Genomic DNA, 13,964 nt, shown 5'->3' on the forward strand with positions numbered 1-13,964 from the left:
TTTAAGAATTCGGTAGGAAATGATTTGGATTTTTTAACGATGTTTCCACGGTAGAAAATTTAAAATTTCTGTTGAAATTACTTGTTGTTATCAAATATTTGCGTAATAAAAGAAGAGAAAAAAATTTTCTCAGCCAATTCTGATTACCTTTCGTACAGTAAACTTTGTGATAATTTTCCAAGAAATTTGTGTCCAACTTTGCTCTCCGCGCAAAAATACCAGGTATTTCTCGATAAGTTCACTGTAAATACATAATTAAATGAAAAAAACAATTGACACTGTAAATTCCAGTAACAACTCCATCCAAAGCAAGTCTCAATTCTCGTTTATGTGACCTAAAAACCTTTTCATCGCGCACAGCGCATCATCTGCACCAGGAGCATCGCAAAATCATCAAAATTCCACTCCCGAAACGTATTTAATTCCCGTCTGCATTGGTATTCCCCCTGCCACATCACGTAGAAGCTTATCTTCCAGTGAATCGTAAATCATGAGGACGTTTTAGAGGTGCTATACTGCTCGGAGACCAGACAGAGGTGAACCATCCTATTTTATCCGGACACAAGGGGGACTCCGAGTTACGGCCTTTGGGTTCACAATGTCACGGTCAACCAGGCTAATATATCACATTTCCGTATTTTCGTTTCATGTCACCATTGCAACAAATCCCATTCTCATTCAAAGACGAAGGGGTCGCACAGAAAACAAAGTTTCTGGTTTCCTGGGGAATTTCTCCTAAAATCAGAGAACAAATTCTAGGTGTCTAGGTGAAAATTAAAAGAAATCTCTCCTTGAATTCAATATTCCTCTGAATTTTCAGGGAATCCCTTCGAAAATTCTAGAAATTCCACGCATTTTTAAGGAATTCCTCGAAAATTTCAGGGCATTTGTCAGTAAATATTTACTGGTGCAAGAAAAAATCGGTGTTTTTTCACTGAATGAGAATTCGTAGCACATTTTATTTCACCCATTTCCATTTGATTAAATAAATTAACAAATCAAGAAGAAAAATTGCGGATTTTCATTTTTTTTTGAATAATTAAACTGAATTTTTGGTTTCTATTCATTTTCGTCATCAAATTGTCAATTTTCAGTGACAAAATTCCGTGACCTTTCAGTAGAACTGTCATTTGATGAGAATTTTCGAAAAATTCTCACGCAAAGTATTTTTTACTGCATTTAAATTTCTGCATAATTTTTTCCCAACTTTTCATAAATTTTATTCTACTCCGCTTGTGGACCAAGACTTCGCCGGAGAATTTATATGCGAAATCCAATGGTTTCGCGATTTAACTCAGGCCAAGACTGGAATTCTATTGAAATAGCCCGGTGAATGCAGATATCAATCAATTTAAGACGAGTGAATTCCAAACTTTTGAAACCACGTACACGTGAATGTATTGATGGCACGTGGAGCTGGTAGAGTGCTACGGTTAGCACCTGACAAATGTCTGGTCTGACACCTGTTCAATCAACGCCTCGGACGCGCAACGTTAACCGCTTACTTACCGCTGTAGGAAATTGAGTACCACCAAGTTGAATATACTAGTTATTCGTTCAACCAAAAATCTGCATTCCGGCCACAGAGGAGAGCCGTAACGAAGGCTCGTGCATCTTCGGTGATGCGCAGGAAGTGGTAAAATACAAGAAAAAAAACGAGTGGGAAATTGCATTCGTCACAACACATCAGGGATCCCCATCAATATTAAATTTCTGTAATATTACAAGAATTTAACTCTTACATTAATGGAGGCTTAAAATATGTTGTTCTAATTTTTCAAATAATATAATATTATTAATCTGATTTTTTCAATAATGATGTATTTAAAATTTGTTAATATGAAACAGTAAATTTACTGCTTCCTACCTCTATTGTTGATTTATAAAATAGTTAAAATTTGAATATTTTGAAATTGATGATATTTATGTATTCAAAAAATTTAAGAGTGATTTTAACTGATTGATGGCTACACTATTTAAAAAAATATATAATAATTGAAAATAGTAATAAAATTAAATATGACACATTTGGCTATCCCTGCAACACAGTCAATATATTCTGGCTAATAAATTAGCAATTTGTTTCCGAATGGAATTTCTATGACTCAATTTTTAAAATCAACTTTTAAAATCCATTTTTTTTTAAATCAATTTTCATGCCATTAAATTACTGATTTTTCATTTCATATTCCCTCACAATTTGTGAAGAACGTGCTGACGTCATCCTGCATAATTGAAAAGAGGAGAAAAATTTGAAATAACGAGTTTTATTTTGTAGATTTTGTTTTGTAAATTCTTCTAAAAAATTTTCTCTCCGTGCGATCTCTGGAGTTTATCCATCTCCCTTTTTTCGGTGTCTTTCATATTTATTCATCATGAATGATACTCAGGGTGCATACGTGTCCTCTGAATTCCAGGACGAATGAATTTTTCGGGAGATTTTCTCTCCGAGTGGAGCACCAGTTTTTCGGTAGCGAAACGATTTATAGCGTTTTTATAGTTATTTTTCTTGTTCATGATATTACACTCGTCCACGTGCCCACTGGGGACCGCTCGAGAATGTCATGCACTCCTGAAACCCTCCCGGGAGACGTTGGGGAATTTCTGGCACTCCTTTTAACCCCACACCTATTATTGTATATGAAATCTCCACTCGTACTGATAATCTTTGCGGTGGAATCCTCGTGTTGCGAATAATAAGGGATTGAATAGCAGAAGTTCAAGGGTTTAATCTGCTCAGTGCATTTCGATGCTCACCACGATTATTTTGTTGCAAGGAAAATTCCTCATTTGATAATTTGTGGAAAGTGAAAATTGGAACAGATTAAATGTTGGACTGGGGGACGAAACGATCTGATATCACAAAAATAATGAAATAATAAAAATTCACAAAATAAAATAATAAAAAATGATAAAAATTCACAATAATTCATAAAAAGTCACAGAAAATGATAATTCTATTGAAAAATCCGTGGGAACTGTAAATTACAGTTTAATTATTGATAGAAAATTAATGAAAACTCGAAAAAGTTCCTAGAAGATTCCTGGAACTTCGAGAAATTGAAAAGAATTCCCTGAAAATCCAAGGGAATTCGTCAGTGAAAATTCCTTTTCATTTGAAAATTTATGTGAATTGCGGAATTTCCCTTTTCCAGTCGCTAAAAAAATGGGACTTTACTCGATTTTCTAGAAGAACTTGAAATTTCATTGACTTTTCCTCTTTAATCGAATTCAAGGTCTTTTTCCGAAAAATTCAGTCAATTTTTTTTTCAGTTTAATCATTCCGGCAAAATTAAAAAAATTGAAAATTCCTGAAATTTCGCGAATTTTAAATGAATTCCCTGAAAATTCAACGGAATTAGGGATTAAATATTCATTATCACTTAAAAATTCATGTAAATTATGTAATTTTCGTCTTCCTTCCCCTAAAAAATTGTGACTTTACTCGAATGTCTGGAATTCCGCTAAATTTTCTTTAAAACAAAAAAATCTCCTGAAACATCATGAAATTAACTTCGCAGAATAATGGAAATTCCCTCGACTTTTCCCCTGAAATCGAATTCAGTCTCTTTTCGCAGAAAACTCAGCAAAATTTTTCCACCACCAAAATTTCCTGAACCATCATGAGATTAATTTCGCAGAATAATGGACCTGAACTTGCGAGTATCTCCACGCCTCCCCAAAATCCCAAAACCGCGGGGCTCGTCTCCAAATTGATAAACACTCCACAGCCCCTCCCAAAGCCCAATCAGACTTTCCCCAACTCGTTCCGAAAACGTGCAGCACAAAAGCAGAAACAGATACAGTCGAGACAAGTCGATCATTCCCCGATAAGGAGTGTCGTAAACACTGACTACCTCGTTGGACTCGTTTGACACACTGTTGCCACACTAACCACCCAATTCAAGGAAGATTGCGCCCACCTCGGAAGACATCGTTAACGGTAATTCAAGGGGTTGGCATCAGCAAATGCAGTACCGAATGCAACAAAAGATAAGAAGACAAAGCGAGTCCATTCCCGGGATAGGGTTTTTCACGTGGGGTCTCTTTTCACTTTCATCTTCCGTTTATATTTTTTTTTTCAGTTTCTATCGTTGAAATAGCGTCGGCTGGCGGCTCGCCATTCACCTATCGATAATAGAAGCCGTGTCAACTGAATATCGAACATCAAGCTCAGCCTGGATGCATGCATTGATGAACGCTCGTTATTCATTCTGTCTATCGACGATTCGGCATGCGAAACCGGCGCGGGGAGGGGGAGGGGATGCTGGGCTGTATGCCTAGCCTATGTTTTCAGTTATACGTACGGTGTGTACAATACGGGATGTACGTCCCGAGAGGCCAAATGCAAGCCTTCGACCCTCGAGGCTCTTTTCAAATGGAAAATTAGACCATTGGATCGGCGAAAAAGCACGAGGACACGGACCGAGTGCATTCATTAGTGTTCAATTATTTTCTCATGGCTAATTGAGAGATGAAGTGCGGTTGCAGTTTTTTTTCTCGGAGGTGGGGGGAGCGGTTCAATGGAGAGGGGGCTTCGGCGGCTGTTGCCGACTGTCTCGTGGCGGAGTTCATTGGACTTTTTAATGGGTCCACGCACTGAGAAAGGAAACTTTTTTACTAAATATTTAGTTACTTAAGAGAAGTATTTATTTTTTTAAAGTGGTATTTCTCCAATCGAGTTTTCCCAGGCGGGCCCGATTGGGTTTGAATTATGATAATCATGTTGTTGTAAAGGATGACTGTGATTATTCATTTTTTCTAAAGTTCCTATTTTCTGAAGGGAAGAATTTCGATTAGTTTTTTAATGTTCGTTGTGGAAATGATGAAATCGAATTTATTAAACTTCATATACTCATAGATGTTTTATAAATATTGATAATGACTTGAAGAGAATTAAGAGAATGAAGAGTGAGACGTCAATGAGTAATGTTTAATCTTCGATTAATTCTTGTTTTTTACTTTTTAAAATAATCTCATTAAAATTTGTAATTGTTGAAAAATGAGGGGAGGGTTATGAATTGATTTCCTAGAAAACTGAAAAAATTTCTTGAATCCTGAAAAAAAGAATTTACGGAAAGAATTCTAATGCTTGTCTTCAGGATTGAGGCAGACAATTCATTTAACCAATAATCAATTAATCAGTCCCAGCAAATTGGAATTTTTGTTTCATTTTCCACGTTCAACTAAAATTAAACAAATAATTAAAAAATAATACTTCATTAGAAAATCAAAGGAAACTGTAATTGTCAGTTCAATTGAACATTTCAATGGGTTATGGAATTTTCTACTGTTAATTCTGCTTGAAATTCACTTGAATTCCCATTAAAAATTGGAATTCCAGGAACTTTTTCCACTCACAATTACTTCAATATAATCAATTTCCAAATTCTCCTCTATTTTTATTCAGACATCCCAGCAAACAAAATCGCAAAATAGGAAATGAAATAAACAGATGAACTCTCCCCCCCGGAAAATGCTGTACAAAAAAATTCCCTCCCCCATTCAATAACAAGATTCGTTCATTTACTGGGATTTGTACGGAATTGACGTCACAAATTATAGCTGTGACCCCCAGCAGCAATAATTAAATGTCAGCCCAATGGAATACCATTTCTTTCGCATCGCATTTCTAGCCTGATTTACCGAGCCAACTGGCTTGAAACTGTAAAATTATGATACCCCCGAGGACCGGTAGACTGAGTTTATGAGATTGGGACGTAGGGGATGGAGAGAAAAAAATAACGCAGGTTCGGGAGGTGCAGCCGATGGAGCACCTTGGAAAATTGCACACGGTGAATGGGAGAAAATAGTGCTTGGAGGAGCAACTCTCTGACAAATGTTCTCCATGTGACACGGGAAAACTGAGTTAACTACAATGAGTAACCTCACGCCTTGTTTCATACAACTCTCTGCAGAAAACCTTTCTCGATGTGGTATTAGAGAACAGTGCACGTATGAAAAAATTTAACATAAAAATCTAGCACTTTATGTACGAAATTTTATTGCATTTCGATTAGAACTCTATTAGACATCAAGTGGACAGCACAGTTGAGAAGAAAAATAAAATTGACCAAATAAATCATTCGTGTTACTAATTATTTTTCTCATGAAATTAGAAGTGTTATGGCGTACTTTTCCGGTCTCGAAAACAACAATTAAAGAAAGAGTAGATAATGGAGGACGCGTGACTGCAGTGGTAAAGTCGAATTTTGATTAATTTCTTAATAAGATGAATCATCAATTCGAGATTAAAAACTTTTCTTATTTGAAAACTCGAATTTTCTGAGTCATTTTTTGTTCTTATTCGAGCGATATTCTTAAATTAAGATTTTTTTCGCTGAGTAATGATGTGAATGAGGATATAGACTGCTTCATATGGATCTGCATCCATATAACTGTGAAAGCGATTCACTCTGCTATAAGCAATCATAAAAGGGGGTTTTATTGCAGCGACCAAGTGCAATTCACAGATAAGAGACGGTGTGGGGGATTTATCGGAGTTAATAGTGCATTCGGTAAATAGTGCATCGGATATATCGAGCAGCAGAATATTTTTCTATGGGATAGAAGGAAGGTTGTCATAATCTTGAGAGTATTTTGCTTCCGAAGGGATTCGGAGCTTAATGACTTGATGAAAAGGCAAGTGTGGCAGAAATTGTGGAGATGTTGGGATCGTAACTATTTACTTGCACAAAAGGGTCGTTATGGAGAAATTTTTCATAACTCCATCAAATATTTTCTGAGTAGATGCAGGGAGATGACGACTGATAAAATTCCTTGAAATGTCGGGGGAACTTTCAACGGATGAAATTTTCTAAATCTTCTTTAAAAATTGTGAATTTCAGTCCAATTCTTCCCAATTTCTCTGTTAACAATCCCCCAAACTGTTAAAAATTTTCCCCTGAAGTTTCCGGTAAGAATTTTGTCACTGAAAATTCATAATTTTATGAAAAATGCGGGGGAACTGTAAATTTTAGTTTAATTATTCCGGGAAAGTTGAGAAAAATTCCGAGAAATCTCTCCTTGAATTCCAGACTTCTCTGAATGTTCAGGGAAGTCCTTTAAAATTCCTGGAATCCCGATAACTTTAGGGAAATTCCCCGACAATTCGCGAGAATTTGTCAGTGAATATTTGTTTTCACTTGAAAATTCATGTAATTTATGGAATTTCCGTCTTCCTGCCGCTAAATATTGTGACTTTACTTGCCTTTTCCGAGAAACTTGAAATTCCATTGACTTTTTTCACCGCTCCCTCCGCCCCTCCCCGAAGAAATTACGAAAACCCGCGCTCTCATGTCCCTACCGTTTGATACATTTTCACTGAGCCCCCCCCCGCCCCCCCGAATGAGGTGTGTGAAAAGGTTGAGGGTTGGCAGAGAGAAGTCGACCTTTTCGTGTCTGTTTTACTACCTCCTAGCTGTTCTATTCTGTCGCCCTCTCAGTGTGAGTTACCCCGAGAATACACCATAACCGTACGTACGTGAGCGAACTCTGTGAGCCAGGAGCAACAGAGAGGGCACGAGAGCCTGCATTAGCTCTCCCCACGACAGTGGCACGCTGTACCGAGAGTAGTAAAGACACAGGGAGAGTGGGGCTCGCAGACGAGTGAAAAACGAGTGGCCCGGGCGGCGGAGTGGGAGGGATGGGGGAAAGGTACAAGACCCCATGCTAACCAGTGTTCAAGAGGAGAATCCTGTCAGTGGGTACCCGTGGGTTTGGCTCCAACGTGCGGCCTCGCAGGTGGTTTGGGGCACTCTATATACAAGGGAAACTCGGAATATATATCTCTACAATTTACTCCTCTCCTCCCCTCTCCCCTCCGCTCTTGCCGCGAGTTTTTATTTCCCTTCTCTCTTTATTCCACTCATTTCAACAGGCACCACTCGACTGGGCTCTCCGGCTGGAAAGAAAATGCGCCAAATGGTTCAGACCCACCTTAACTTCGTTATATCGTAGCGTTTTAATTTCCACGCTATGGTATGGGCTTAATGGAAAAAAAAGGGATGGGGGAAAATAAAACGGGGGGGACGAATAATAAACGAAAGGAAATGCGAGCGGAAACTGAAACGATTCTGGGTTACGGCGGGGGGATCCCGGTGTCGAAGGTATGATAAAATTTTTGCCCGGAACTGCGCGGGGACGGGGGATTGCGAGAATTGGAAAATGCAATGAACCGGGACAGCTAACCGTGTATCGAATTTGTGTATTTCCATGTCCATAGATTACCACTGGACGATGCATACCGGTACTAGCATTGAATTGCATATTACGGGGGAAGAGACATTTTCTTTATTCGCAGATGTGCGCAGGGGTGTTATTTATGGCGCCGGTGGGGGAAGGGGAGGGGAGCGTTTGGATTGAGCGAAGGGAGATTAGAAACGCGATTTTCGGGGAGCGCAGCATGGGGAAATGCGATTTATTTATTTTTGATAAATTCGATGTTGTATCATATTATTTAGAAGATGTCGCGGATTGTCGGAACATTGACACGAATTTTCAGGAATTTCGTCGCTAATTTTCATGGATTCATTTCTAATTTTTACGGATGAAAATTTTTTATGGAATAACTAGCGATTTTGTAAGAAATTCTATTCAATTTCTATGGAAACTCCATCATAATTCTATTGGGGTTGTGTGGGAATACTATTGAAAGATTCTAGTTGGTTTTGTCAAAGCGCGAATTGGATTAAAAATTATACGACTGCTCCCCGCGTTTTGATAGAGCTATTCGTTTATAGAAAAGTGTCTGTAGGTGGTGATTTTTCGATATAAATTATTCTGTTGTCATTTTTTTTTCAAGAATTCTTGGGTTCAATTCAAATTTTTTTCTTGGATTTTATTCAGAAGCAAATGTAAATACAGTGGAAAACGCAGAAAATTTAGGCTAAAAAATGCCTACAGAAAATCGAAATTCTATTGTCTTTTTCCAAAATACACGGTAAAGCTGCACAATCTACTAAACAACAAATAGAATTTTCAATAGAATTCTGATAGAACTCCAAGAGAATTCTAATAGACTTCCAATAGAAATATAAAAATGATAAATTTCAAAAAATTTCTGAAAATATAAAGAAATCTGTGAGTTAATGAACGCTGTGAATTTCAGCTCAATTACTCCCTGAAAATAAATCGAAATCAATCAAACTCTGATACAAATTCTCCTAAATTTTCAATCAATTGAAAATTCTGGATAATTTTATTTTAAATATTCAGGATTGAAGATTCAAGTATTTCAGCGAATTCTCACACTCCTGCAGTTCAAAAAATTATAATGTCCCTCGCAGCTTGCCCCCCTCCCCCCCTGCCTCCCGCTTTCTAATTATTTTCACACATTCAAAACGATTCGAATCTAAGGAACACGTATTACAGGACTGCGTCTTTGTCAGAAACTTCAATGCTCGCGACTGTTATGGAAGAGTAAGTTGAAGGTTTTAAGTGCAGCATGTACCGAACTTGGATGATATTCACCTCCACCTGGGAACATTCTGAGACACAATGCGTGGGGCTGTGTGTTAACTCGAGCGAAAGTTACGGAGTTTCAGTGGCAAACGGATTGCTGAAATATGGGTATCCACACGAGTGGAATATTCTACCTCATTTCCGTGATTTCCACATTCTGATGGCGCCGAGACACCTGAAGACACTCATTTTTACAGTGCATCATCATTTTAACTAAACTAAACAATTCGAGTTCTTCGCGCAGTAAAAATAACGTTATCAGTTACACAATTGATAATTTAACAAATGATTTTCCTGAATGCACTGATTGTACAACCAGCCCCGAAATTACCCATTCAATATTTGCAAACGAATAAAATAACAAATACCCAATTCCATCTATAGTTTGAAATAATGATACTCCTCATCACGATGGGAATCACGCGGTACCTTAATTAATTTTCCTATCCCGAAAATCCTTCCATGCAGTCGCGAGATTTCATGCATGGAGAATGAAATAATCAATTAGTGAACTAGAATTAATAAATCGAAACTCTCCTCCCGCTGACGACAATCCAACTCCTGACTACATTTGCGCAGCGATAATTACACGACCTGGGCAAACACACGTCACCCGTATAACCTTTCGACATGGATATTCATGGCCAAGGTTAATTGAAGTCGAGATTGCTGGGATCACAGGGGACGCAGTTTAGTGGGGCACATAAAGCTACGTGTATGCATAACTGCTTGCAAGTGCGTGTATTCTACGGGATTTGCTGAGTGGACGATAAAACAGGGGGTTGTCTTTGAGGCTCTATGAATATCTTGAGGGGGGATTACCCTGGGATTGACGGACAGATGAGTGCATAAAAGAAGAGCAATTTTCGAAGAGAAAATTGTTTCTCATTTCATGGAGTGTCAATTAAGGGGAGACTATGAGTTTTAAAAGTCGTGGGTTATCAGAGTGAGACTCTTCATGCATTGAAGATCGATTATATAGATCTGAAAACGAATAATTAGGGCGAAAAAATTTTTTTTTTATTGTTCGTTTGCCCGAAAACGCTTAAAATGCCAAAAACAGTCCAGGGCCTCCCATTTTTGAGCTACGAAATTTTTTTTCCCAAATTTTCGGGAAAATATGTGGAGTAACAATTACGAGCTAGTTTTTTTAGTTCGCCTCTCACATGGCTAAATTTGCTTTTTTTTTGTATTTTTTTACACAAATAGTGAATTTTTTATATGAAAAAAACCGGAATCAGCTGTGAGGGAGTCGAATTCCAAAAAATGGCTCGCAATTGTTGTTCCACACATTTTTCCGAAAATTTTGAAAAAAAAAAATCTTTTGTAGCTCAAAAATTGGAGGCCCTGGACTGTTTTTCTCACTCCAATAACTCACGATTTTTAAAACTCATAGTAGTCTCCCCTTAAGACCATCGTGTCCTCAAATTGAAGTATTTTTTAGTGTCTCAAATTAAATTCTTCGATTTCGTCAGTTTCTCCGAAAGAAATTTGAAAGAAGATAATTATCATTTTTCTGTACGTACGGAATTGTTTATCTCCCAGGGGATTTTGTAATAAACGAATTAACATTCTAACTCATGTAATGTATAATGCCAGGTGAAGGGCTATTCATCTCGTTTCTCAGGTCCCACCACAAGCTGAAAGTTCCCTTCCGCCTCTGCGCCCACTAAATTTTCGAAAGCTATTAAATTTATCGGTCTGAGGAGATCCCGTGCCTCTCTAACTTTTATAAATGGCACAGGGTGTGCCACGGAGTATTCTCGCAATTTAGGCGAAAGAAGATCGTTTCTCATTTCGCCTTAATTCGGCCAGTGGTGGGCGCGATCGGTTTCGGTGAGAATGAATCTGCTGGAGGGTTCGACGGGAAATAAAATTATGGGGAAAATGGAAAAAGTGAAAATTGAGAAGCTTAATGTTCTTAAACCGAGAACATTCGGCGAAGTGGGTTTTCGCTGAACATTCTTAATTTAAGGACCCGCATGTTCTTATATTATAACTTTGTATTTTAATAAATTCTGAAAGAATTGAAAACTATTTCCCCTCATTTCCAGCATTTTTCGCTCGCTAAATTCCACTACTACGAAGTTCCGAAATTTAGAGAATTTTACTGAACCTCGTCGGGAACATCCCTTTCCTCATCCTTAATTATTTTAAAATTCAATAGAAAGCCGATGATACCGCAAAAACCTTGAGAGTCAAGAACAAATAATCAGCCCAAATTTTCTTTAAAACTCATTACCTCAGCGAATATTTGATGGAGCAACGGTGAATGAGCGCAAAATTACCCTTCTCCCAGCTAATTTTCATCCGCCCATACCCATAATTAATTTTTACTTAATTTTTCCCCCTTTATTTGTGTGACTAATTGAAATTACTTCCCTGTCCTCCATCACCGGAATTTCACCGGGTCGAGGCTGTACACACATCGATTATAATCATATTCATTGTTGAACTAGTTGATTCAACCTAATCGAGTTAATGTAGTGGAAGGATCAAGTTTTACCTCCTCTTCTTTATCTCCCTCGCTCCAACGAATTTTAACGCCGGCTACCTAACAAGTTTCATAATTATTCACGGGATGGTTTATTCTCAACGGGATATTTACAGGAGTTCATGCTGCACCCACGACGCCAAGATAAAAAAAGTACATAAACAGAAGCAGTGTAAGTAGTCTTCTTCATCAGGATAAAAAATTGAAAATTCCAGGGAAAATATTCATTACGGAGAAATTTTTCTGACCGCAAAATTTCCTGGGAGAAAAATTTCCATCTTTTTCTGGTGGCGTTGGGATACTGAGGAGTTCATTTACCACAAAAAGTTCCGCAATTTTAGAGGATTCTAAAAAATTCTAGCGTTTAAAAAAAATTGTAGCTGTGTGAAAATGTTATTATTGTAGAAGATTAATTCAGTTGATTCTAATTGAGAATTCATTTGGAATAAAAGAATTGTTGATATCATAAGATTGAGAAATTCTCATTAAAATAAATATATGAGGTTATTAGTCCCTTTAAGTGGTAGTTTTAAACCCCATTTATTATTCTAACGATTGTTGGTTTAAGGTTATTTTTAGTCCAAGTTTATCTATTAGTTTTAACCAAGAAAAGACATTTCGAATTGACCAGATTTATTATTGAGAATTGATACCTTTTCTCATGAATAATTGTCAACTGATAGATTTTCAGTCCTAAAAATGATATCGCGAATGCGTAATAAATTTATTCACAGCCAGAATGTTCCCAGAAATTGATTCAATTATAAAAAAATGGAGTTTCTGCAATTTAAAACAAATTTCGTAATTTGTTGATAAAAAAAAAGTATTTAAAGGAAATAAATATTCTGCAAAATGTAATTTAGGTAATGCTAATTACGTAAGAATTTCCTCAAATGGCCCTCTCCTCAATTCAATTAAAAAAATTCAATAATTGAATATTTCTCAATGTCAAAAATGGAAATAAAAAGAAAAAAACATTCAGTTTTGATAGTATCTATTGAGAAACAATCACTCCATATCGCTTTCCGAAGATAATACACCATCACGACTCCAACTTACATTGGACAGACTTGCGACGGGAGTTGCAGGAAATAATCGCGATTCCCTCTGGGATTTTTCAATTTTTGGCGCATCGTTTGACCCCGCAGACGAGGACATTGGGGTTGGTAACCTCGCGAATCGCAGTGCCATTCGGTTTGCACGGTCCATCTCATCTCCAGTTGGCAGAAAATACTGGCCACGGTAACGTCGCAATATTCCATATTCCACCCCGCGTTTCAGCGCTGTTTTAACCTTTATAAATTGTGAAAATGTAATATCCCGCGAAAATGCTTGAATTTTTCACGTTGAGTTACAGGGGAAATGTCTTTCTTCTCAGTATTCGAGGGAGTTTGGTTTACCTGACGCTTCACTCGAGTCTCGGGTAAATTGGAGGCGTAGCTTATGAATCCGGTTATTTTATTGGGCGTCGTACCCTTTGTCTCGCGGAGGTCTTGAATTGCTGAGACTACGAGGGCCGCCAATTTCATCGGTTTAATCTTATCATTTCTCTTTGTGGACTTCGTGCTCTTGCCCCTTTTGCCGGCACTCTTTGCCATATTACTTGTATTTTTTATGCAATTTTTGAGGATTATTCAATGAGTGGAATTGTCACGGGGAATTTATTGATTGAGTGAATTGCTGGGACAGTGATTCAATTTTTTTTAGCGGATCTCACTTCAATCTCGTCGTTTGTTTTTCATTCGGTTTCGGGGAGAATTTTCGCGGATCGATGAGTTATTTCATAACAGTGGCTTATAAAATACGTTGAGGAATTTTCATTTTGTAATTTTTTTCGGTGTCAGAAATACTAGCCGATTCACTCTTGAGAATTTCTACATCCAGAGATTTTTTAAAAATCAATTTAATCATTTGTTGATCCTCCGAAATTACTAAAAAATTTCTAAAAAATTTTCTTTTAATCTTGAGAATTAAAAAACAAAAATAAAGAACAATCTTTGAGATTTAT

General features: G+C 37.3%; 1 protein-coding gene across 1 annotated transcript; it reads right to left on the reverse strand.

Moving 5' to 3' along the window:
* Positions 1 to 12,933: 12,933 nt before the first annotated feature.
* On the reverse strand, positions 12,934 to 13,621 carry LOC107035661. Its single transcript, XM_015253193.1, has 2 exons — positions 13,357 to 13,621; positions 12,934 to 13,249 (listed from the first exon to the last, which is right to left on the reverse strand). The coding sequence occupies exons 1-2, from the start codon at positions 13,552 to 13,554 to the stop codon at positions 12,965 to 12,967; spliced, it is 483 nt and encodes a 160-aa protein (XP_015108679.1). The 5' UTR covers positions 13,555 to 13,621; the 3' UTR covers positions 12,934 to 12,964.
* Between the last annotated feature and the right edge of the window lie 343 nt (positions 13,622 to 13,964).

The sequence above is a fragment of the Diachasma alloeum genome, unplaced genomic scaffold (genome assembly GCF_001412515.2).
Source record: "Diachasma alloeum isolate Michigan unplaced genomic scaffold, Dall2.0 Dall_scaffold_00199, whole genome shotgun sequence".
Classification (NCBI taxonomy): domain Eukaryota; kingdom Metazoa; phylum Arthropoda; class Insecta; order Hymenoptera; family Braconidae; genus Diachasma; species Diachasma alloeum.

What these genes read in the sequence shown, in the direction of transcription:
- LOC107035661 (XM_015253193.1), bottom strand. Translation starts at nt 13,554, where the DNA reads ATGGCAAAGAGTGCCGGCAAAAGGGGCAAGAGCACGAAGTCCACAAAG. An exon ending in AGACTCGAGTGAAGCGTCAG is followed by an intron (nt 13,250 to 13,356) that starts GTAAACCAAACT and finishes CAATTTATAAAG; the next exon opens with GTTAAAACAGCGCTGAAACG.